Source organism: Typopeltis vanoorti, chromosome 16, assembly GCF_054136105.1.
Source record: "Typopeltis vanoorti isolate ZY-2024b chromosome 16, IOZ_Tvanoo_1.0, whole genome shotgun sequence".
Classification (NCBI taxonomy): domain Eukaryota; kingdom Metazoa; phylum Arthropoda; class Arachnida; order Uropygi; family Thelyphonidae; genus Typopeltis; species Typopeltis vanoorti.
This window is the reverse complement of record NC_143564.1, coordinates 25639023-25665968: the sequence shown is the minus strand read 5'-3', so window position 1 is coordinate 25665968 and position 26946 is coordinate 25639023. Positions and strand designations below refer to the sequence as shown.

The following is a 26946-nucleotide window of genomic DNA, read 5'->3' as shown; positions in this document are numbered from 1 at the left end:
TCTTGAGAAGTGAGGTAAGGTTGTACATCTCTTGGCAACTCGTAGCAAAGGTGGACCAAGCTCTCATCATTCCTTGTCTCAGTATCTCCCATAATGCAAGGCACATCTCCTTGCAGACATGTATACTGCTATTCATTAAGGGAATGGCCACTACCCAGACCGGTTTCAACCTTTATTGAGGTCTCGTCAGTGGGAGGCAGACCCACTGACGAGATATTTGCACCTGAAAATATCTTCAGGACTGAAGTAAGGTGGTACATCCCTTGGCAACTGGCAGCAAAGGTGGACCAAGTTCTCATCACTCCTTGTCTCAGTATCTCCCATATTGCATAGCACATCTTTGCATTATGATAAAGTTTGCTTTGCATAAAGCGAACTTTGTTTGCTTACACTTGGATAAAGGATTAAACTAAATTTATTATAGTCTAACCAAGTGCAAAATAAATTTCCAACATCTTTCTCTAAATCCAGAGTATTTTAATAATAAGGTGGTGCACCTGTTGGCAACTCGTATAGGTAAATATGACCTCTCCATAGCTTCTGCCTTAGTATCACCACTCTGGGTCTGCCTCCCACTGACGAGACCTCAATAAAGGTCGAAACCGGTCTGAGTAGTGGCCCTTCCCTTAATGCATAGCAGTATACATATCTGCAAGGAGATGTGCCTTGCATTATGGGAGATACTGAGACATGGAATGATGAGAGCTTGGTCCACCTTTGCTGTGAGTTGCCAAGGGATGTACCACCTTACCTCAGTCCTGAAGATATTTTCAGGTGCAAACTTTGTTTGCTTACACTTGGATAAAGGATTAATCTAAATTTATTATAGTCTAACCAAGTGCAAAATAAACTTCCAACAAATACTAGGTGTGCTATATGTATTCGTTAGATTTTGTCGATCAATTATGGATATTTATGGTGATCTGGGATCTGAATGGTCAAAGTGTGATCTGAATGCAAAAGTGATGTGAAGTAATGTATCGGAAACTGAAGGGAGTGAGAATGCCATGAGAAGGATGAATGCTCATCTGATAGCAAAAGAGAGACACTGTAAAAGAGCAGCAAAATAATATTAAGGCAGTTTTGAAAGGAGAACAATAGATCTGCTGGATAAAACAATTGATGGTAGTAAGAATGACAAAAGTAATATTAATGTTGCAAAAGTTGAAAAATGGAGTGCATTTAACTCTGTTTATACAGTAAGGTGGCAAGTGGCATTGAGGGTGAACAAGCATGTGTGACTAGCAATAAAATAGAGAGAGCGAATGATAGCAAAAAATTATGGAAGATTTGAAAGCCGAATTGGTGAAGATGAGGCAAGAAATGAGACAGATCACACAGTAATAGAAAGGCTGATCTCCAAGAGGATGCATGTGTAGACAAAAAAGGAAGGGGGTGACCTGGGATTTAGGAAAAAAGTTACATTCAAAGAGGTTTCCGGGATGAATTAGGAGAAAAAGAAATGCCTCAAGGAAAGTCTGGAGAAGTCACATCTAATAAGTCGCATTAAAGAAACTTGATACAGATCCAGGAGTGGGCTGTTATGCTTATATTCAAATGCTAAAAGGCAAATGAAATGGTTGCATTGATTGAGTTTATTCTCCCAAAAATTGTTAGAATAAGTGACACATGGTTGGATGAGCATTTGTACATGTACTACGAGAGAGGAGAAACTAGGAGGAAGGCATTGGTAGCAAATGAATCAATAAATAGGTTGTGCAGAAGAAATGATGTAGGATTTGGGGATTTGTAGTCTGTGTTTGATCGAAAGAAAGATTTGTATAATGCTGATAAACTTCATCTAAGTGGTTTAGGTGGTACATATCTAGAGAGTTTTGTTACTTACTACATCAAAGATAGAGTCCTATTATTATTATTATTATTATTATTATTAAAAGACATAATTCCCACACGCCTAAAAACACTAATATACAATGCACTATGCCAAAATATACTAAGATACGATATAACAACATATGCTTTCTGTGCACCCTACAAACTAAATAGATTAATGTCGTTACAGTACAAAATGATAAACTGATGTTTTGGGAACAAAAAGACAATAGTGACTTTATATACACTGCAGTGTCAGAACACAAAATACTGTCAGCAAAACACTTATGTCACTATGCAGCTTTGCTAAAACATTATTTCGATGCCAACTACAGGACAGTCAGAAATACTTACCATATAACAAGCTCTCAGGCAACTAATTATATCACATATAAATACAATAATCACTTCAGAAAGCCCACATGAAACTTCTACATCCCAGACATGATAAACAAATTACCTTTTGAATACAGAAACCTTACAAACTACAATAGCCTGAAAAGAGCTCTAAGGATATACTATGAGCAAGAAACATGCTCCCAAAATACCATACAAACTTAATGAAACACAATATATTCATTCAAGCTTCCAGTTCAGCGACACATCAAGACATTCCAAGTTATCACGTGTGTGTGCATGGCAGCATGCACGAATTTCACAATCAACAGCTGGTGGAAATCAAACCTATTAAACATAATTTTGATTTCATAACTTCCCAACACAGCAAACAAACCAATAAATAATAACTAACTGGTGCCATCCTCAGATAAGCTTACAAATAAGCTTCGAGGATGAAAGCGGAGAAATTACATCTCGTCCAAGATTTAAAAAAAACATATAAAAAAATTTTTAAATTCCAAATCCATATATCACATTTCACTGCTGTAGTTACACCACTTAAATAATTGTAAATATATATATAACTCATTGTTAAATGAACAAATGCTTTATTATTATTATTATTATTATTAATACAACAACTCTCTACATCCCCACACCCTTCAATAACTCATATGGTTCTTTTGTGAGATCACATCAGATACCCACGCAACTCAACAACCTACCAAGAAAGTTAAAACACGTAGATAATTACAGAACATTAAAAAACGAACTCTGGAAAATATACCAACAAAGTTAAGATTCCATTAACACTAATATACACATCATAAATCACTAGCATCCAATGCTTACATCCCATACATAAACAGTAGCAACAACACAAATAGTGAATCCTACTCTCTTCATGAAAGCTAACCCAAGCTTTGAAGTAGGTGGGATTAACTTGCCTCACTCATCTACAAGTAATCCTTATAAGCAAATGCAGAAATTTGTATGAATAATCACTCTTTCTCAAACTTTAAAAAAATAAAATAAAGAAAAATAAATAAAGAAAAAATTATTATTATTATTATATAGAAATGTATACATTGAATAAATAAATCTACTTTTTATATGATAAAAAAAAACAACATTATACAGGGAAAAAAAAGAAAAGAAAGAAAAAAAAAACCTGTACGAATTTCATTGTTACAAAAAAAAAAAAAAACAGAATTAAACCTGATAGGTAATCGTATGTTGTAATTGTAAATATGTAATCACAATATAAATCATAATTTTAATTAAAAAAGATTGAATTTTTTTTAAAAGAAAAATATGTAATCAAGTATGTATCATATGTAATCAAATGCATGTAATGTATGTGTCATATGTAAACAAATGTATGTAATGTATGTATCATATGTAAACAAATGTATGCAGTGTAGTAAGTTTTTTACCTTGGGTCTGGCTCCCACTGATGAAACCTCAATAAAGGTCGAAACCGGTCTGGGAAGTGACCCTTGCCTTTGATGCATAGCATCATACATCTCCGCAAGGGGATGTGCTTTGCATTAGGGGAAAATACTAAGGAAAGTGATCACAGATTACTCCACCTTCACCATGAGTTGCCTCAGACGTGCAGGCGTAAACTTGACTTACTTGTCTGTTTGCTTACTTGGGAAAAAGGATTAAAATCTAGCTTATAAAATTGCTTGGTATCTTAAACAAATGTATGCAATGTTGTATCATATGTAATCACATGTATGTAATGTATGTATCATATGTAATAAAATAATATATATATATTATTATTATTATTATTATTATCTATTAGGTTACAAAATTAAATTAAGCTGTAGAGCAACATGTTTCCAAAAAAGGAAAAAATTAATAAATAATAAATAGAAATAAAAAATTGCTTATGTAAGTATACATATAAATTACAACCAACTGGTATGGATAGTTGGTAATTAGTTTACAGAATTAACAACGCATATAAAGTATATTAATTAAAGGTAACTTTAATAAATAACTTCTATATTTTGGCAACGTCACGTTGCCATCTTCAGGAACATAAAGATATGGTATGTGCATGCAGGCACTAACAAAAGCAAATGAGGAAGAAAGCAAGAAACTAATATTGTTCCTAAAGTCCTAATGGTGCCCCCTCTGGTGAGCTAATTTGGTTGACTTGGCAGTTGAGCTGAAGTTCCCAAAATGTAAGTCTCCCAAATTTGGGGTAGTTTCATGCACCCAGATTTGAAGAGAGGTAGTTATGTATTAAAATTACCTTTAATTAAAATACTTTATATGCGTTATTAATTCCGTAAACTAATTACCAGTTATGTATGACCAATGTATAAGCCTTGCTACTAGAATGGTATGGATAGTGGCCAATAAAAGCTGTTACAAGCGTGACCTGAGAGGTCTGCTTCACCAAAATTGTTCAATTTAATGTGTCGTTTGTGCTCTTTTTTAAGGATAGGGATTGTACGTCCTGTTTGCCCAATACCGGGTAAGTTACAGGTACAGTAGGCAATAAAATCCAGGACGTGCCAATTGGGGGAGAGAATCTTTAGAGGAGTTGAATATGTTTTTTCATTTTAAAGGTGGTTTAAAAGTGGCATTAAGATTATGATGGTGTAGGATTCTATTAATTTTTTCTGATAACCCTTTAATGTATGGGATAGCTATGGTTTTACTGTAATCTATATTATTTTTTGATGAAGTTTTATGAAGAACTTTATTGATTGTATTTTTGCTATAGCTATTATTTATAAATGTATTGCTAATAATTTTTAATTCTTTTAAGATCTTGTTCATTAGAACAAATTGTTATAGCTCTGTTTTGTGGGTGTTAATGACTCTAAATTTTTGTGAAGGGTGGTGATATGAGTTAGCATGTATATATTGGCAGGTATGCGTAGGTTTGTGGTAAATAGTAAAGGATAGATACCTGAGGGAAAACATGTGATTAGTGTATCCAGGAAAGGGAGTGAGTTCTGATTTTCAGTTTCCATAGTAAATTGTATGCACTCATGTTGTTTGTTCAAGTGGCTAAGGAATGTGTTTAACGTTTGGCGATTGTGTGGTCAGATAACGAAAACATTGTCGACGTATCTAAGCAAAACTAGGTTTTAGAGTAAAGGAATCAAGGGCATATTGCTCAAAAGCTTCCATATAAAAGTTAGCAATTGGGGGAATAGACGCAAGCCCATGGCCATAACTTCTTTTTATAGGTAAAATTTATTTTGCCACACGAGGTAACTAGACTGCAGTATGTGGAGAAAGAGAGCTATAATGTCGAGTGAAAATTTGTTCTGTAGAAGAAGAATTGTGTCACTGATTGGGACATTTGTGAAAAGGGCAAAAACGTCAAAACTGACTATTAAATCATCTTTGCTGAGTGTTAAGTGTTTAATTTTGTTATAAAGTATTCTTTATATAGGAGGAGGAATGACCTACCAACTCCTTGATGCTAATTTCTTGGCTAAGTGATAATTAGACACCAAATGTCTATTCCCTCATTACACACCAGATGTCTATTCCCTCAACTATCGGCCGAAGGGGGGGAACATTATTTTTGTGTACCTTGTGAACACCATATATTCTAGGAGAATGGGCATAATGGGGTATTAGTATTTTAACAATGTCTGACAAACTTAAGTAATTTCGCAGTTTTTTCTTTATCCTGTTCATCGGATTATAGTTCACAATCTGATAGGTGCTGTTATCCGAGACTAGTTGATTCATCCGATGGACGTAAGTTGATCTGTCAAGGATGATCGTTGCATTACCTTTGTCCGATTATGTTATAATTATATCTTTATTAGCTTTTAATGACTTGAATGCTGCTAGTTCTGTTTTTGTAATATTGCTACATATGTTTTTTTTTTTTTATTCAAAACATTTCTGGTTTCTAAACGAATCTACGTATCTAAACAAGAGGTTATCCCTGTAAGCTGTGTAAGGAGAATGTGAGCAAAAGAGTGAGAATTAGTTTTTTTTTTTCTTTCTTAGTACGGAGAATGGTGAATGATTGGATTATATTTGGTTGAATGATTGGATTACATTTGGTTACATATAAATTACAACCAGACCAGTTGGTTGTAATTTATATGTATACTTATATAAGTAATTTTTTATTTGTATTTATTATTTATTAATTTTTTCCTCTTTTGGAAACATGTTGCTCTACAGCTTAATTTAATTTTGTAACCTAATAGATAATAATTTTTTTTTATTTTTATATGATAATATTTTTATTGATCTGCTAAAATATTTACACATACAGTAAACATCTTATGTGACATAGCAACTTATAGTTTTACAGAATTCAGCACAAAGTGCTACATTTTCTACATTGGATTTCAATTAAAATTTTTAAAAAATACTTTTTTGCCTCTGTATTATGTATTTACAACACATGTTCTTCTAATATTTACAATAAAGATTATACAGAATTTTTGAATATAGAATATACATAATAATAATAATAATAATAATAATTTATTTATTTATTTTATTTATTTATTATTTTTTTTTTATGTCTCAGATAAATTGCATACATAGATGCTGTAATAATTATATATATATTATATATATATATATATATATAATATTTATAACACATTACAATTGTGAATAACAGATACTTGCAAGTTAATAATTTTCTTCCTCGAAGCTTAACAGAGTTTATCTGAGAAAGATAATAGATGATAGATGGTGGTGGTTTCATGGTTATGTTCCTATACTGGTCACAAGCCAGGTGTTGATTTTACTGTTTATTAGTATGTGTTTGGTAGACTTCAACTGCTATTACAGTTTAACTTTTTTTTTTTTTTTTTTTTTGTGCAAATAAGGTTGGATTTAGACATGGTATGTTTGTTTGTTAAGGGGTGCTTAAGGGTCAAAGCTGTATAACTGAGAGGAGACCTCCACATAGCCTTTAAAGGAATGCGGAGAACCGACCAGGGCTTCTGACCTAATGTGCAATCCTCACCTTCTTGTGGTGCACCCTGTTGGGTATCTACTTTGATACTGAACGAACGAGGATGGGCTGGCAATTTGGGATTTAGCCGACCAAATTGTATTCTTATTGGTTAAACCAAAATAAAAAAATTATGATACAACATGACAAAATTTCATGCCGGCTGGGACATCGCCCGGTTAAACAAGGCCCCCGTTGTTTTCGCCAGGGAACCAGAGCAAACAGCGAAAAGTCAGCTACTGGAACAAATCGGAAAACAAACCCCAACTCAACATCACCAGAGTTAAAGATCGGTACTATCAACGTAAGAAGCTTGAATGGCAAAGAAATGGAGCTAGCTGAGGAATTAGATAAGTACCAGATCGACATAATAAGGGTGACTGAAACAAAAAAGACCAAAACTGGTGAGATCTTTCTGAGCAATAAATACAAAATGTTATATTCAGGCAATGACAATCAAGGAAAAGAAGGAGTAGCCATAATATTCAACACAAAATACTAGGCTAATCTTCTTGAATGGCAGTCAGTCTCAAGTAGAGTAATGTGGGCAAATATGAGAATGGGGAACTGGACAACGAGACTTATTTGTGCCTATGGTCCCACAGAAGGTTCTACTAAGGTAGAAGTGGAGGAATTTTTTGATGCTTTAGAAAAAGCAACTGACACAATGAAAAAGGAAAAGTTGGTCCTTGTTGGGGATCTAAATAGCAGAGTAGGAAATGATTGTGAGACATACAAAAATATTTTGGGAAAATTTGGAGAAAAGAGCAAAGCTAATAATAATGGCAAATATCTGTTGGATTTCTGCTCAGGACATGGACTGGTTATTACTAACACCATGTTCCAACATAAAAATGTGCACAAATTCACATGGAGAGAAGAGACTAGGAATAAGAAAAGTCTCATTGACTATGTTGTTGTTGATACTCTTCTGTACTCCCTGGTGCAGGACACCAGAGTGTACAGAGGATTTGAAATTGGAAGTGATCACTATTTAGTTTTGAGCAGGATAAAATTGAATTTCATATTGAAAAGAATAACATGTAAGAAAGTTTTAAAGCGAATAAAAGTTGAGCAGCTCTCAGATGTGAACTGTAGACTAAAATACAGAAAGATTATTGAAAAGAAAATGAAAGAGTTTGAGAACAGGAGTCAAACCTTGGAGATTCAGTGGCAAACTCTGAAGAAAACATTGATTGATTCTGCCAGAGAGGCATGTGGTGAGGTTGTGTGCAAGGATAAAAAAATCAGAACTCCCTGGTGGACACAGGAAGTTAAAGAGGCAGTGAAGGAAAAGAAGAAAGCATATCAAAAGTTCCTGGCAAATAAGTCAGCTTTTACTCTTACAGAATACAGTGCCAAATGTAAGAAAGCTAAATAGCGTGTAAAACTAGCTAAACAAAAGTCATGGGAGGACTTTGGCAAGAATATAGAAAATAAATATCAAGAAGGTGGCAAAATATTCTGGAGGTTGTTGAAAAAACTTAGGAATGGAGGAAAGAGTGCTGTAAAAGGAGTTAGAGATGATAAAGGTGACATGAAAACAGGAGAAAAAGATATCCTTGAAGTATGGAGTAATTACTTTGAAAAACTGCTAAATGAAACAAGCAGTGATGACAGCACAGTGATAAAAAACACTGACGAGGCATGCAGTCAGGAATACATATCCATACTTGAAGTAGAAAAAGCCATCAAAGGCTTGAAATGTGGAAAGGCAGCAGGAGTAGATGATATTCGACCAGAAATGCTGAAGTATGGTGTTATAAAAGTCTTACAGTGGCTGCACTGCATAGTTCAGGAAGCCTGGACAGAGGGACGAATTCCTGATGATTGGAGTAGAGCTCTCATAGTACCCATATATAAAAAGGGAAATAAAACTGAATGTGAGAATTACAGAGGCATTTCCCTACTGAGTGTTCACGGCAAGATCTATGCAAGTATACTTGAGAAACAGTTGAGAAGAATTGTGGAAGAAAAGCTTGGTGAAGAATAAACTGGATTCAGGCCAATCAGAGGCTGTCAGGATCAGATCTTCACTTTATGACAAATAGTCGAGAAAGCATGGGAATATAACAAAGATCTGTATTTAAGCTTTGTCGATTTGGAAAAGGCATATGATAAGGTGCCAAGAGAGAAGCTATTCAATACGCTGCAGTTATATGGTGTCAATGGGGCATTATATCAACCAATACTTAGTCTTTATTTGAGTTGTAAGTCAGCAGTTAGAATTGAAGGAAGTACAGGAAGATGGTTTAATGTTAAATCTGTGTGAGACAAGGATGTACGTTATCCCCTCTGTTATTCATTATCTATATGGTTCACATTATGAAGGAAAGTGGTATTAAACCTGATATCAAAATTGGAGATGTTAATGTCAGCTCTTTGCTTTATGCGGATGATGTTATACTTCTAAATAAATCCGCTACAAGTCTGCAAGATTCTCTGACTAAATTGAATAGCTGTTGTTATAGATATGGTATGATGGTCAACAATAAAAAGACAAAGACAATGAAAACAGGCAGAATCATTGAAAATGTCAACTGTGTTGCGAATAGAGAACCTGTGGAACAAGTAAAACATTTCAGCTACTTAGGCACGATTTTTACTGAAGATGGTAAATTAAATATAGAAATAGACAACAGAATCAGCAAAGCTGGTATGGTGGGAAGTCAATTGAATAAATTCATATGGAATAAGAGAGAAATTAGTCGAAACACTAAATTAGCTGTATACAAGACAGTGTTCAAACCAGTTTTAACTTATGGATCTGAGAGCTGGGTCAGAAGTAAAACACTTGACCAAAGACTAGAGACTGCAGATATGAGAGTCCTGAGAAAAATTAGAGGCGTGAACAGATGGCATCAATGGCAATATCATATTAAAAATGAGGATATTAGGAAAGAATAATAAATTTAGTTTAATTCTTTATCCAAGTGTGAGCAAACAAAGTTTGCGCCTGAAAGTATCTTCAGGACTGGGTTAAGGTGGTACAACACCAGGGCAACTCATTGCAAAGGTAGAGCAAGATACCAACACTCCTATCTCAGTATCTCCTATAATGCAAAACACATCTCCTTGCAGATATGTCTAATGTTATGCATTAAGGGAAGGGCCACTACCCAGACTAGTTTCGGCCTTTATTGAGGTCTCTTCGGTGGGAGCCAGGGAAACTTTCTCTGAATCCAGAGTAAATTATTAAAAAAGGGTGGCACACCAATTGGCAATTCCTATAGGTAGAGATGACCTGCTAATGCTTCTGCCTGATATCTCCACTTGGGCCTAGCTCCCACTGAAGAGACCTCAATAAAGGTCGAAACTAGTCTGGGTAGTGGCCCTTCCCTTAATGCATAACATTAGACATATCTGCAAGAAGATGTGTTTTGCATTATAGGAGATACTGAGATAGGAGTGTTGGTAGCTTGCTCCACCTTTGCAATGAGTTGCCCTGGTGTTGTACCACCTTAACCTAGTCCTGAAGATACTTTCAGGTGCAAACTTTGTTTGCTCACACTTGGATAAAGGATTAAACTAAATTTATTATACTCTAACCAAGTGAAAAATAAACTTTCAGCATTAGGAAAGAACTTGACATTGTCAGCATCCAGGAATGCTTTAGCAGAGCTAATCTCAGGTGGTATGGTCACTTACATAGAATGGGAGAGGAAAGATTAGCAAAACAAGTGTTCTCTGCCAGGTTGGCAGGAAAATGATCCAGAGGAAGACCAAGATATAGGTGGATTGATACGGTACAACGTGCCTTAGACGATAGAAATATAAGATCTGATAATGTTGGAGTCTTGACAAGTAACAGACTGATTTGGAGTTAAATTGTAGATAGGAAGTTAGTAATGATGTAATTTTTTTCATGTAATACTGTCATATCCTGTACACCCCTTGAGGGTACATGGCAGGAATTTGATGATGATGATGATGATGATGTTTGTTTCTTTGTGTTCTTGTAGTGATGGTTTTTTGAGAGGGGCTTTGTCATAGGTGTGTGTGTGTGTGTGCGTGTGTGCGTGTGCGTGCGTGCGTGCGCGCGAGGGGGGAGACAGAAACAGGAATTGCTCTAATATTCATTCTCGTTATAATATTTATATAGTGCTCGTTTCAGCTCTCTGTATGTTCCTAGGTTTCTGTTGTCGAACGGCAGTTTGTTTATCATGTCAGGTACGTAGAAGTTTTGGGTGGCTTTGCTGTAGTGATTGTTGTATTTATATGTTATGTAGTTTGTTGATTGGGATCTTGTTATTTGATATGTTGTTCTGGTTACTCTATATGTTGGGCTGTAGTAATGTTTTAACATGACTGTGTAGTGGCATAAGTGTTTCACCTTAAATATTTTGTGTTTTGTCCATGCTTCCTGCATAAGAGTGGGTTGTTCCCAGAATATCAGTTTTACCATTTCATCTTGCAACCATTGTAGCCTATTAAGTCTGTAGTTTGCACAGAATGCAAATGATGTGATTGTATATCTTAAAATGTTTTCACATAATGCTTTATAGATTAGTATTTTTATGTGGGTTGGGGCAATGTCTTTTAATCTGTATAGTTTGCTTGCTATTATCCTAAGCTTGGTATGTAGGTAGTTTGTATGGCTATTCCAACTTTGATCAGTCGAAGCGAAGTCCGAGATAGCGTGTTGTTTTCACCTGTGTGATGGTTGTGATTTTAGGTTCTGCGCTTTGTGTATAGGAGGATGAATGTTGGATAGTGAGATATTTAGTTTCTGTGGGCAGGGTTTGGGGGTTTTTGAATACCATTAGCTTGTGTATGAATACCATTACCATTTGTTTTTCGAGGGTTTATGTACATTTTCAGTGAACCAGTTAGTGATTTGATTGATGTCGTATTGCATATTTGTGTAAGCGATATATGCATTGTTGTGAATGGATACTATGGGCGTGTCGTCTGCGTACTGAAAGATTTTACTTTTTAGGGGGAGTTGGCTTATGTCGTGTGTGTATATGTTAAATAGAATGGGAGATAGGACAGCTCCTTGTGGTACTCCACAGGTTACATGTACCTCTTTGCTGTATGCTGATCCTATACGTGTGATGTGCTTTCTGTTTGTGGTGTATGCTTTAAACCACTGTAGTAGACGACCTCCAATTCCGATATGGGTTAGTTTCTTTAACAAGGTTTTTGTGTGTTAGTGTGTCAAATGCTTTTGTTAGGTCAATGAATACCACTAATGTTATTCTGTTTTTATCCAATGCAGTGTTTATTAGATCTGTGAAATCTTCCAGGAGTGTTGCTGTTCCTTTATTTTATTGAAAGCCATACTGTGTTTAGGGTATGATTTGAAATTTTTCAATGTGTGTGGAGAGTTTCTGATGCACGATGTGCTCCATGATTTGGTTGATTACAGACAGCGTGGCGATGGATCTGTAATTACTTATGTTTCTTTTTCCCTGTTTGTGTATGGGTGTAATTAATGCAATCTTCAGTGTTTCAGTTATGTGTCCCGTTTCGAAGATTTTATTAAACAGTTTTTGTATAAATGGAAGTAGGTTGGTTGAGTTTTTCTTGATGTCTTTTGGTCTGATTCCGTCTATCCCCGGTCCTTTGTAGGGTTAATTTGTTGAATTGCCAGTGATAGTTCTTCTTTTGTTACTGTGGGGAACCACATCGACTGGGTTGCTTGTGGACCTAGTGGAGAATGTTCGTATGTGTGAGGAAAGGTTGTGTCTTGTAGCTTTTGGATAGAGTTCACAAAGTGCTGATTAAAGTTGTTTGCCAACTGTTTGACGGATTTGGGGTCGCAGGCAAAGCTGTGTTTTGTTTCTGAGGCAGTGGTTCTGTGTATATTGTCCAGCATTTCATTTATCAGGTGCCAGGTTTCCTTTATGTCATTCTGAGCTGTTGTTAATTTGTTGCTGTAATAGTAGTTTCTTTTTGCCGTTCTAATCTGTTGCTAGGAGATTCCGTTTTCTTTTGTATTCAGCTTTTAAAGCGATATTGTTTGGCGACTTCTTAACCTCCCAAACTGCTAGGGCGTCTATAGACGTCCAACTAAATCTGGATATGTTTCAGCCCTCCTGTTTAAAGAACCTGGATAAGAAGTGCAATTTGACTGTCATGTCCATTAGAAAGTGTGATAAACCCTCATGCTGAAGAGAACGGTTAATCGGATTATCTCGCGTTCGTAGCTGCCTCTCAGTTGCCTATAACAAGAAACGCACTTCCTTGTTCCATGCTGGTCAACTGGATTTTAGTTATATAGGATCGACTAAAAATAGAGAAATTATTTATATTTTTGTTTTCTCTTTTTATTGTACAATACAATTTTTAATGTCTGGACAAAATAAAGATCTTGTATAATTTGTTCACTTAAAAATATTTAAGTGAACAAAGCCTTAACTTGGAGAACCAATTTAATTTTTTATTTTTTTTTCTAATCGCTTACTAGACAAAAGATTTTTCTTTGTTCTCGAAGAAATGAATTCACGATAATTATTTGAAATATTCTTTTAAAAAAAGAAAAGAAAACCGGCTGCTGATATTTCAGTTTATATTATTTTTATTTTTGTACAAAACCTTCGAAATCGAATAATACTTCACAGATTTCCTTTAGAACACGCTTGAGCAATCTTGCTTTATAGAGAATAACATGAAATTCTTTAATCATATTACTAAATTTTTTCTTCATGTTGTATAGTGATCTACTGTTCTTTTTACTTTCACTTTCTAGGTTTCTTTGTATAATTGGTCATTACAAAATGAAATTAACAGTTATGATTTAAATTTATATTTTCTGCATAATTCAGATATTTTATTCTCCGATTTTTAAAGTAAGCGATACATTTGCTTATTTTTATCATTCCAAATATGTATATCAAAATTTCATTTCCTTTCACAATACATTTGAACTTTATTTCGCCTCTGATAGTTTAACCCCCCCCCCCCCCTTTGGCATTACTATCACACACCCGAAAACATGTTATGAAACATAGGTAGAGTTTGTATTTAATTCGTTATTTTTCTCTAGTAATTGTTCCACATAACTTTAATTTTTCGATACTGAAACTATGTGGTGATTATTATAAATTAGCAAATTATAAATCAGACAATATACATATTATTTATGTATATTGTCTGATATTGAGAGACCCTTTACTGGGGAAAGGTTACTGTATTACAATGGATAATTACTATATGTGTTCCTGAACTCGCTGATTTGCTTTTACAGCATTGTACAGATAGTTATGGTACTGTAAATGCAAAAAGGCGAGATATGCCTCCAGATCTGGCTTCAGGAAAGCTATCAAAGGGGGAAATCCGAGCTTATCATCGAGGGAAAGTCTTTGCACTACGTTGGAAAGACAAAAAAGATGTTTTTCTGCTGTCTTCCCTGCATAATCCATCAATGGAATCCGTGGAGAAGCATGGTTTGAAGAAAGAAAAACCCATTGCTGTGTGTGCATAGAACGACACTATGGGTGGAGTTGACAGGTGTGATCAGTAGCTATCATTCTACTCTGTAATGAGGAAACAGCATAAAAAATATTACAAAAAAGTGTTTGGACATGTATTAGATTTTGTTATTTGGAACAGTTTCCTCCTGCACAAGAAAAAATGTTTGTCTACCATAACATATCTAGAATACAGAATAGAAATTGCGAAAGCATTGCTGCATGCACATGCGCCTTCTTCAGCAAGCAGAAAAACAGGAAATCCTGCCAGACATCTGAGGTTGAAGATTTTGGTGGTAGATTTTCCACCAATGGCTAATAAAATCTACCACCAACGGCTAATAAAAAAAACTTGCATGCAAATGTTATGTATGTAATAAAAAAATATCAGAAAGGAAACAAAAATCTGGTGCCCTGAGTGTAAAACTGCTTTGTGTGTCTACCCTTGCTTCAAGGTGTTCCACACTGTTCAAGAATTTTAAATTCTGAACAATTATGAAATAAAAAATGTTTGTTTTCAAGGCCATCAAAACAGTCCTTTTCAGGACTACAAATATTGATAGAGGGATACCTGAATGAACTGTTTCCTTTTCATCTTGATGGTGAATTTTTAAGTTCTTTTTATGACACAGAATGATATTTTCGAAGGAATAAAATATGAGAAACTGGAATACTCTTTCCAGTTCCAGAGGAACTGGAAAGAGTATTCCAGGTAAAGTATTTCACCAAAACAATAAAAATAATGAAATAAAATCTACCCTATATACATATAAAATGATAAGCCTTTTTATGTCATGTTTTTTGAAACATTTTGAAACTCAGGGGCTACCCTCAGTGTCGAGTCTTCAAAATTCGAGTCATCAGAATTCAGGGGCGGAACCCCCTTTCGAGTTATCACAATTGAAGGAGAACTGGCCTATCAGACCGGAACATGGGGAGTTGGGCATAGACCCCCCCAGTTAATAAATGAAACATGTAAATAATAACAGGAACATTTTCACCTTGCCAACACTCAATATGGATGTGATATGGGTTCCAAATTTCTTGTTTCGGAGATATATATTACAAAGTTTTGTAATAAAAATTTCTGCTACAATGAAGTTTGACATAATCAACAATATTATTACTACCTTATTTCTGTTCCTCGTGTGGGAGAAAAATGGTAAAATGTCACTCTTATAATTATATGAGATGTTATAATGGCAAAAATAGTAAGAAAAAGTCATTTGCACTTTCTCTTCAAAACACAAAGAAAGAACATTGTAAATTCAGCCAGTGGAAAAGAAAATACTACATATTTTTCTTCTGTTATCTGATTTTTTTTTCTTGTAGTACAAAGAAGAAATCACTGCATATAACATTGAGTCTGCATGAGGGAAAAAATCTGGAAATTGGTTACATTATAACGAATAGAGAAATCATGTCAGAAAAAGTATTCACGTAAGATTCTAATCTCAGCAGACATAACATTTTCTTCTAGATTACATATCTGAAGTAACTGAACCTTTGCTACAATTTTACACTAAAATGAATGGGTATGTTCCCCAAGTGATTTACGTTTGTAACAGCTGTCTTGCAAACGATTTATGAAATAAATTATCTGAAATATCCGCAGATTGATTAGGTCTATACCCCCAAAAAAAAGAAGATTATGAAACGCATATGCACCTTTTCTTTGAAAATAATTCAAATCCTCGTTTTCAAGATAATTTTATGATTTAATTTCTAATTTTTCGATAATAAAAGTGAAACTGATCATTATAAATTAAGCAATTATGTTGGCATAAATAATGTATAAGCATATGAACGAAATGTCAGTATTTCTGTTAGGATATAGATAATCAACAATCGAAAAGGAAACATTCTTGACATTTTCTGCACTACAGCCTGAGGCACTTTAGTGCGACTTTATTGTTCTCCCCTTTCTTCTCAATAGCACTGAGAGTAATATGCCTTCAACTTTTCCTCCAGCTAAGAGGATATTACCAAGTATTTAGAAGACGTAGATTATTTCAGAAATAGCTTCCAGCGGCAGAAGTAATATTTAGATTTTTATAAAGAAAAACAAACAAAAATAATACTACTGAACTTTCTTTCGTGTGGTATGCATATAAATAATTTTGCATGGTGAAATATAGCATATTATTTCTAAAATTTCACATAATTTCAGCGGACAGTAGAACAGCTGGTTTTAGATTGCAAATAAATAGAACAGAATTAGAAGCTTCACGGTACAATCTGATTGCCATATATCTATTGTCAAAATGGTAAAATGAAGTAATTGATTTTGAATACTGTCTAGAAAAGCTTTGAAACCTGTATAGAAATTTAGAGTAGTTATGCAATTGAGTTCCAGGAGAGAATAAGGAGGTGGGGTGGGGGAGAGGAGCATTAGAAAATCTTCAAAATGAGCAAAAATTTTGAATCATTCCGTATATGATATTTTTCACATATTTTCAACATATCTACAAGGATATGCATTAGATATTATCGTAATATGCATAATACAAATAAATAAATAAAAGGTCAAGGCGAAGAATCACTGCTAAAATATCATTGGATATAAATTTTTGATACCAAAAAGACACAATCGGAAACCGAGTAATGCAATTTAGCATTTTAACATTTTTTTATTTTTATTTTGTCCTTATGAATAACAAAAAATCGTTTCTAAAACTGAAATGTGATGATCCATATAATGCTATTTGGCTAGAAACGAAAGCAAAAGGACATATTTATTTCAATAAATATTATTTAAAAATATAAATATTTGACATAATATTTTCAAAGCAAACATTTGAAAATTCTGAATTCGAAAAAAAATTATTCAATTATTATACGTAAGTGAAAGAACAATCAGTGCCACTCTTCTGGCGCACTGATTTATAGAATAAAATACACCAAATTTACTATCACTTAATAGATTCATTGCAAAAGAGTGATCAGTGATCATTTCAGGATTGATTTTTTTCGCATATGTGAAATTCCTTTCAATTTTTGGGAAGAGACACAATAAATAATTTTAGAGGCAAGAAAGGTCAAATAACTTAGGACAGTAAATGAAATTCTAAGCAACACAATAGACGTAAAGACAGGGGGACACAAAGGTCACTGAGCAACAGTTAATCCACTAATGGCTATAGAATAGCCGTAACGAGATTAACGGTGGAGGAAGGTAATGCCATGATAAAAGGTAGAATGCCGACGAAGTTTTGATCCATGAAAAAAGCTAGGGAGAGCTGACTATATCATCCACACCAGCCGGATGGGATGTTAAGTTGTTTCCATAGGGCATCTTTTCTTTGTATGTCTGTTAGTATGTTGTCTGTTATCCATGGATTTTGTTTCGTTTGGGGGTGCATTTTTATTTTTGTTAATGCTTTGTTATATATTTTGTTAAATGCAAGTTTAAGATTATTATATACAGCTTCAGCAGGGTCTAAGGATGCTATCTGCATCCAGTCTGTTTTTCTGATTTCATCGTTTACTATTGTTTCGTTTAAAATGCTATAATACCGTTTTGTAGTCTCAGTGATTTTTATGGGTTCTGGTTCAGTGTGTAACTGCAATGCTGTGAAATAATGGTCTGCCAGTTTGCATGTTATGACGGCTACTGTGTGGCTGTTTGGAGGGGGCCCTTATATTTATATGATCAATGCAGGATGAGGTTGTTGTGTTTCCGACTATCTCTTCTCGTGTATATGACTGTAGGGATGGGGTTATGTTATATGCCAATAATAGGTCTAGGTATTGTTCTGTGTTGTTATTTATGTTCCTAATGTTTATATTAATGCCTTCTATTATTATCAAGTTTTCTGAGGTGCCTACTTCCGTGGCTGAAAGCCATCTGTTTAGTTCTTCTAGGAATTTTGTGGTGCTTAAGTTGGGTGGTCTGTATATTGCGTTTAATATCAGGGAGTTTTCTTGTTTGATGTTTTTAATTTCGATGCATATGTTTTCTGCTTATTCTAATTTATAGTTTATTTCTGTTACTTCTAGTTTATGTTTGGTAAATATTATTATACCACCGCCTCGTTTTGTTTGTCTGCAGTGTTTGTGTTGTTGGCAGTGTGGCATTTGGTAGGTGGATGCCTCTTCATTTGTTGTAGATACTTCAGTCAGTATTAAAATGTCTGTTTCGCCTATATCTTCCTTCAGATAAGCTTGCAGCATCGGCCAGTATTTTTGAATGCTTCTGATGTTGATGTGGAGAATAGATAGTCCTTTTTTGGGAATTGTCATTTGTTTCCATTCTGATTTCAGAATGTGGCAATTATCATGTTCCTGGGTGATTACGTCTGCTTGATGGTCTGCATTCATGTTGGTTGGTGTGCTGTTCCTTCTTTACGAGTTGTCAATTTTCCTTTCAATGTGGCAGCCTGTTGAGGTCGTCTACGGATTTTATTTCGATCGGTTTTGCATCTTGTGTCTTTCTAAGGAATATTTTGCCGTCTCTTATCCATATAAACTGGTAATTGTTTTCTATTTTTACTTTCCTTGCTTGGTAGAATATTTTCTGATAATATGGCATTAGGTATTCGGACAAGTATATTGGGGTATTGTTGTGGTCTCCTTTCAGATCCTTGACTACTGGTTTTTTAATCCTGCTAGCTTTTATAAGTGTAGTTTTTGTTGTGCTGTTGGTAAGTCGCACTACGACGGGAGAAGGACGGGTATTATTTTCTCTTTTCCTTTTTTGTGGTAATCGATGCACTTACTGGATGTCTCTTGATTCAATGGGAGAGCCTATTTTTTGGCTTAGTTTTATTACGGTGTCTCTTCTTAGATGTTCCGTAACTATTTCTGGGAGATCATTTTGTGCTGCTGTTGGTTTGAGAGTACGTACTGTTGCTTTAAAGAGTTTAGTTCTTGCCGTAGTTCCGTTGTCTCTTTAATTAAATTATGCTGTCTTTCTGTTAGCTCTTTAACGCAGTTTTTAATTTCTGTAATGGTCTTTAATACACCTTCTACCGAATTATTATTAAATTTAATAAATTCCTCATATTGGTTGAATTTTTCTGTAATTTGTGCGGTATGTTTTTTAAATAGTTCTCCAACAAAATCGATTAAACTGTCTTTTAGGTTTTGTAATCTATTTTCAAGTAATGCATTTAAAGTTGGCTCACCTGGATTTCCATTGTTGTTTTCTTTGTTTTTAATTCCCTCTGTTGTTGATAGCTGTTTACTGCCTGCGGTTCTTTTCTGCATGTGCTGCCAAGTAGCCTCAGACAATCCTGAACATAGAATATGCATGTTTCTCTGGCAGTTCCTACATGTTACGTGGTTTTCTTGACCCCTGTTAAGAAAACCACGTAAACCACTGTTCTTGGCATTTGTAGCACTTCATACTTCTTGTTTGACGATCTTGCTGTAATTTCTAATATGGCGACTTCTTTTGTTCTCTTCTCGCGTAGTTGACCAACATATACTTCGAACTTTGATAATAATAATAATAATAATAATAATTTACTAGTATGTCTGCAGAGGATGTGAATGTCATTAAGGCATGGTATGATGAGCTGTGTGTATGGCAGAGGGAACTGCCTGCAGTGAGTCTTTGACTCCATGGTGGTCTGAGGATAATAATAATAAAATTAGCTTTGATGTGCTGATACTTTGTGTGTTTTGTAAATTTTGGTCGAGTCTCAAAAGAAGCTAGAAATGAAGGCTAATGAACATTTTGATATGCTTGATTTTTGAACAGTCTTTCCACATACGAGAGTAGTCTGAAAAGTTCCCAGCCTCGACCATAGATGGCAACACTATTGGCGAGATTTTTTCTTCTAAGTTGGTAAATCTGTCATAAGCATCCATGTGAAATTGCAAGTCATTCTATCAAGTTGTTTGTTTTATACAGCTGTCTGAAGCAAAAGTGTTGTCTGTATCCCTTGAAATGGATAAAATTGAATATCGTACAGCTATAAAATTCTTTGTAAAAAAAGGTTTAATGCCAGAAGAAATTTATTTGAAGTTCATAAAAGTTTATGGGCACTCTTCTTCTTCATTTCTGACAATTAAGAAATGGGATGCACTGTTTAAATGTGGCCATACCAGCCTTGAAGATGATCCACATGAAGGACGTCCAAAAAAGTGTAACACACCAGAAATCATTGATTATGTGCATGGTATGGCATTGGATGACCGCTAGTCAAAGTATGTGGTGAAATTGATGAGACTATAGGCATTTCAAAAGAACATGTAGGATATATTTTGCATGAAGAATTGCAAATGAAAAATCTTTGCGCAAGATGGGTGCTTGCTCACAGCAGATCAAAAAAAATGCATTAACAAGAATAAAACTGATTTGGGGTGTTGATTTACTACTATGGATGAGACTTGGATTCACCATTACACACCAGAATCGAAACAGCAATCAAAACAGTGACAGAAGTTGGTTGTTCAGCATCAAAGAAGACAAAGTCTGTTCCATCAGCAAGAAAGGTCATGGCTTCGGTGTTTTGGGATGCTAAAGGCATTTTGTTTATTAATTATCTTGAAAAGGGTAAAACTGGGGAATATTATTCTGATCTTTTAACCAGACTAGACGAAAAAATTGATGAGAAAAGACCTGGTTCATATAAAAAAATTATCTTTCATCAGGACAATGAACCTGCCCACAAAGGTGTTTTGGCAATGGGAAAATTAAAGGATCTGCGCTATGAATTGTTGGAACATCCACCCTACTCCCTAGGCTTGGCTCCCTCTGACTTCTATCTCTTCCCAAAACTAAAACTCTTCCTCGCTGGTCAGCGTTTTTCTTCGAATCAAGAATCAAGATTGCAGCTATAGAGGGGTATTTTGCAGATCTTAATGAGAACCACTACAGGGATGGGATAATGGTGCTGGAACATCGCTGGAATAAATTTATTACTCTTAAGGGAGATTATGTTGAAAAATAAAAATCATTTTGAAATTATAAATTTGTTTCTTTATTTGTTAGGCTGAGAACTTTTCAGACCACTCTCGTATCTTTGTCTTGTAGAAAACCAAGATTTAGAAAAGGGATGGAAATTTAAAGTGCTTGAAAAATAGTGTTACCAAACCAATGTTAAGAATTATTTCAATGTGTCAACTTCAAGTGTTGACACATTTTCAATGTGTCAACACTTGAAAATTGAATCCTGTGATCACAAATATTTTAAGCAACAAGAATTAGATTTTCTTTCACTGTACTTGCAACTAATTTTTCTTGGATATTCTTATACTGGTCAATTTTGGAATAAATCTCCTTACATTATTTTCTTATACTTTTAAAGTCTAAATTGTTATTTATTTATTTTTAAATGAATTGGCAGGCAGCTAGAGAAGAATGGTCTCGTCAACTTTGGGTTCATTTGGATCCTCAGGGATTGCTAAAATGCATTGAGGGTTTCTTGCGTCAGATTCGAATGTTACCCAGAGATGTGAGAAATCATCCTGTTGGTCGTACACTTGATGAAAAGCTGAAGCAGTTTAAAACTGCAATTCCTCTTTATGTGGATCTTAAACATGAAGCTATTAGAGAACGGTTTGGAGATTTTCTTTTCATTTTATTATTTTTTTTTCCAGTTTTGAATATATATGATTACTTTATACTAAATGTGAAGAGACAGTCAGTTTTAGTTAGTAGTTACAATAATGGAATACTGCTCATAGATGAAACTAAATTAAACTTTATTTATTAATAATGTTTATTTAATGACATTCACAAAATTTATAATAAATAGATTTTCTAACTAATGTCTTTCATTACCCTAGGAGTAGGTGAAACTCTTTTACTCCTAACTTTTGGTAATTGCTAACTTTACTCCGAAAGTTAGGAGTAAAAGGGTTTCACCTACTCCTAGTAGGGCAGTGCTGGTGAAACCCCACCGTCCTACTTTTTTGGAGACATAAAATGGCAGTTCCCATGTTTCACTCTACAGTAGGGGTTCTGGTCCCCTCATGTTCTCCTATTCCGTGCAATGTGGGTGATTGGCTCCCCATTCTTGCACCCCCCCCTCTTCCAAATCTTTTAATGAGGGAACCAGTACCTTCTCGATTTCAGGATACAGCTATATAATAGTTTCGCAGCTGGCCAGCAGGTGGTATAGGACTGAACCCAACTGTAATTCTTCAGGAGGTTTCCTGATCTACTGTTGGATTATCCTGCTGCTGCTCACTTTTCCAGGTAGTACCTAGAGGAAGTCTGAGTAAGCAGTTTGCATGGAACACTGTTCAAGGCCATGCTTGGATTCATGCCTCTAAGCTCAAATACACTGAGCTTCTCTCCTGTTGGATGCAACTTCTGTCTTTTCATGTTTTTGCCTCTTCCACATCCTGATGGTATAATGGTAACATGTTCCTAAGATAAGGCAGACCTCTGCATCAGTTATCTCTTCAAACTCTTGCAAAGTCAACCAAGACTGAGCTCTTCTTACTATTTCCCAAACCATCCACATTGTGCCCCCAATGAAATTTTGTCAGCAAGATAACCGTAGACTTCTCAGCAGCCTTGATACTAATTTTTTGCCTGATCCTGACATATTCCACTTGTACTAAAAGCTGTGTTCATAACTCAAACCTGTCCTGTATTGTCTCTTTAAGCTGTCATTCTCATCTGGCATATAACCCACGGCCTGATGCAAGCTTTTATCCAGCTTATTCCAAAAAAGAGACATACAAGTCCACCATTAACCCTGCAATCCTAATGGAAAATATCGTCAATAGCCAACTGCTACACTACTTGGATACTCACTGGTTACTTAATTATTATTATTATTATTATTATTATTATTCAGGCCTCCATGGGGTCGAAAGACTCATCGTGGGAGGTCCTTCCTAAGAACATAAAGTCTGTCAAGACTCATCGAGGGGAGATCCCCCCCCCCTAAGAAACACAAAGTCTATCATACCACTCCTTAAACTCATTGACTGTTCTTGCTCTCACCACTCCATCAGGCAAAGCATTCCACGGTTCAACCACCCTCCACGCAAAGAAACCATTCCTCACCCTCTTGCTCACAGTTTCCTTTCGTAACTTTCAGGGATGGCCTCTTGTCATCACTCCTTCCCGCTGTTCCACCAAGCGAAAGAACTCCCCAGTGTCAATCCTGTAACCACCTCTCAACAGTTTTAAAAGTCTCAATCATATCACCTCTCCTTCTATCCACAAAACTCTGCAGTCCACATTCCCTCAGCCGATCCTCGTAACTATCCTTGTACAGTCCAAACCATCTTTGTCATCTGTCTTTGTATCCTTTCCACAGTTAATTTATCCACTTCAAATCCTGGAGACCAAATCTGAGAACAATAGTCCAAGTGTGGTCTGATCAGAGACTTATACAACGGAATGATAACCCTCTTATCTCTGCAGGTCAGTGTCCTTCTCATAATTGCAGCAATCCTCTGTGTTACCTTCACCACCTTTGCAATATGTCCCCTAAATTTCAGGTTTCTATCAATCATCAACCCCAGATTTCTTGTCTCCCCTACTTCCTCCAGTATAACTCCTCCATAGAGTATGCAGTGTCCCATCGATGTTTCCTAAACCTCAAGACCTCACATTTTGCTGTATTAAACCGACATCTCCCCCATTCATTTGCCCATTCTATCTAGCTTATTCAAATCCTCTTGCAGGGCTACCACATCTGCACTATTACTAATAATCCTTCCTAGCTTCGCATCATCTGCAAACAACTGAATATCCCCTTGCAATCCACTGGCAATGTCACTGATATAAAGGTTAAACAATATAGGTCCTAGTACTGAGCCCTGTGGGACCCCACTTGTAACCCTCTGTCTCCTTGAAACTGCTCCACCATACACAACTCTCTGATACCTATCAGACAGCCAATCCTGAATCCAGTTGACCAATCTGACATCCAGATCCATGTGCTGCAACTTAAATATCAGCTTATCATGTGGCACCCTGTCAAATGCCTTTGCTAAGTCTAAGAATATTGCAGTATATGCCTTTCCCTCATCTAATGTTCTTGTAACTTTATTATAAAAGGCTAGCATATTGCTAAAACAAGAGTGCCCTTTCACAAATCCATGTTGTCTCTCACAGATAACATTACCCTCATCTGCCCAATGTTGTATACGGTCCCTCACGACTTTCTCTAAGATCTTAACAACTACTGATGACACACAGACTGACCTATAATTAGACACTTCCAGTCTGTTACCACCCTTATGCAATGGCACTATCTTACCTTCCTTCCATTCCCTGGGCACCTTTGCTGAAGCCAGACTTTCATTGAAAAGCCAGGTTAAAGGCACTGTCAGTTCCCTTGCACATTCTCTCAAACCTCGTGGTGAAATACCATCCAGTCCCAAAGCTTTACTGACATCCAGAGTACTCAGTGTCTGAAACACACTCTCCTCCTGTACCTCTAAACCTCAAACCAGCCCTATCCCTCTAGCATTAAAACTGAATCCTCTAGGATGAAATACTCCAAAAAAGTGTTCATTGAACAATTCCACTATGTCCTCTGCATCAGTCACTCTATTCCCATTTTTATCCCACAATATCATTCTTCCACAGTCATTTCTCCTCCTACTGGCCGAATATCTAAAAAATTCCCTAGCATTTTTTTTGGATCTTAGGACCAATCCCCTCTCATATCCCAGTTTCGCCTTCCTTACTATACTAGTCACTCTTCTGGCTTGTGTCTTATACTCTTCACCTGTATCCTTATCTCTTCCATAGCCTCTTTTCACATGCAATTCCTGTTTACTATTGTTTGCCATCCACTTTACTCCAAATTGTGTCCTCTTCTTCGCTCGTGGTATACAACTTACCATTGCTGCTAACAAATATGCTTTCACAATTTCCCACGCACTAATGATATCCCAACCTTCCAATTCCTCCCTCCATGAAACTCCCTGAAGTTGACGTCTAAGACTATTATAATTATCTGCTTTATAATTCCACATAAGTTCCCATCTCCTTGATACTCCTGCATGTCTATTCATTTTCCAAGTCAAAACCATATGGTCACTCTCGCCAATTGGTGGGAGAGATGTCATCTCAGTTATTATCAACTCGTCTGATGCTATAACCAAATCCAAAACTCTTGAACCTCTTGTTCCCTCTGTTACATGTTACCTAAGACATTTGTCCCTCAATAATTTAGAAATTCCATTCCCCTATTGCTACATGCATCTTCCTCTCTCCAATTTATAATACTGTGGTTAAAATCTCCCATAACAATCATTCTTCTTGCACTTGCCAAACTTAGCTGTAACCCCACTACCACGCTTTCCCCTCCTATCCTGACGAAAAATGCTGTACCCAGCGACTTCTATTCCTGTTATTATATCCCCTTCTGTCAACCACGTCTCAGTGATCCCAATAATTTTTGGCCAAGCTGATGCTATCTACACCACCAATTCCTCTCCCTTATTCCGGATACTCCTGGCATTAGTATAAAATATATAAATGCCATTGTTTCTATACCCAGCATTATCCCTTCTAGACTCCACTGGGCTCAGTGCTACCTGACATCGTCTCCTTTCTCCCAAGTATCCATTCCCACAAGAGGCCACCCCTGCTATCATCCTCCCTGGGACACACTGACTCGTTCAGAACTGCAATCTCTCCAGATGCCTACGTCCTTCCTCATTCAAATGTAAGCGGTCTCTCGCATACAATTCCTCTCTTTCCTCAAACGCACTCCAAGCATCCACATATACCAGTCCTCTCTTGTCACACATTCTCGCTATTATGCCATTCAATATCACTGCTCTTCTGCTCAGTTCATCATTATCATACCTAGGCAATACACACACTATTTTTCCTCTCTCCGTCTCAAGCAAAAATCTCATATTTCTCGCTGCCCGACTTACATTACCACTCAAATCATTTGTTCCTACCATCACAATCATCTCATCCACCCTTTCACCTCTCTTAATTGCCATAGCCACCCTTTCTATTGTTCCTCCTGGCAAACACTCCTCACGCATCCTATCTTGGACACCATGGATCATTGAGTCGCCATACATTATACCTCTTACCATTCTCTCTCTCCTATTGTTTCTATTCTCTCCTCTTCTTTCATTCCCATAGGTCTCTCTCATTCCCTCCCTTCTACTGCTATTCTCTCTTCTAGCATTCCCATACCTCTCTCTCCTACTGTTTCCATTCTCCCCCTCTTCTAGCACTTACGTACATCTCTCTCATTCCCTCTCTCCTACTGTTTCCATTTTCTCCACTTCTAGCACTTCCATATTCCTCTCTCATTTCGTCTCTCCTACTGTTTCCATCCTCTCGTCTTCTAGCATTCCCATATCTCTTTCTCATTCCATCTCTCTCTCCTACTGTTTCCATTCTCTCCTCTTCTAGGACTTTCATATCTGTCTCTCATTCCATCTCTCCTACTCTTTCCATCCTCTCGTCTGCTAGCATTCCCATACCTCTCTCTCATT

The 26946-nt window shown here is 36.0% G+C and overlaps 1 protein-coding gene across 1 annotated transcript in view; it reads left to right on the top strand.

Annotated features, from left to right (window-relative positions):
• Dhc98D (Dynein heavy chain at 89D) overlaps positions 1-26946 on the top strand; it is a 1285966-nt gene that overhangs the window by 329118 nt on the left and 929902 nt on the right. Inside the window, exon 20 of the mRNA XM_090406627.1 lies at positions 21852-22063. Coding sequence (XP_090262753.1) covers positions 21852-22063 — 212 coding nt within the window. The remainder of the gene's footprint in view (positions 1-21851; positions 22064-26946) is intronic.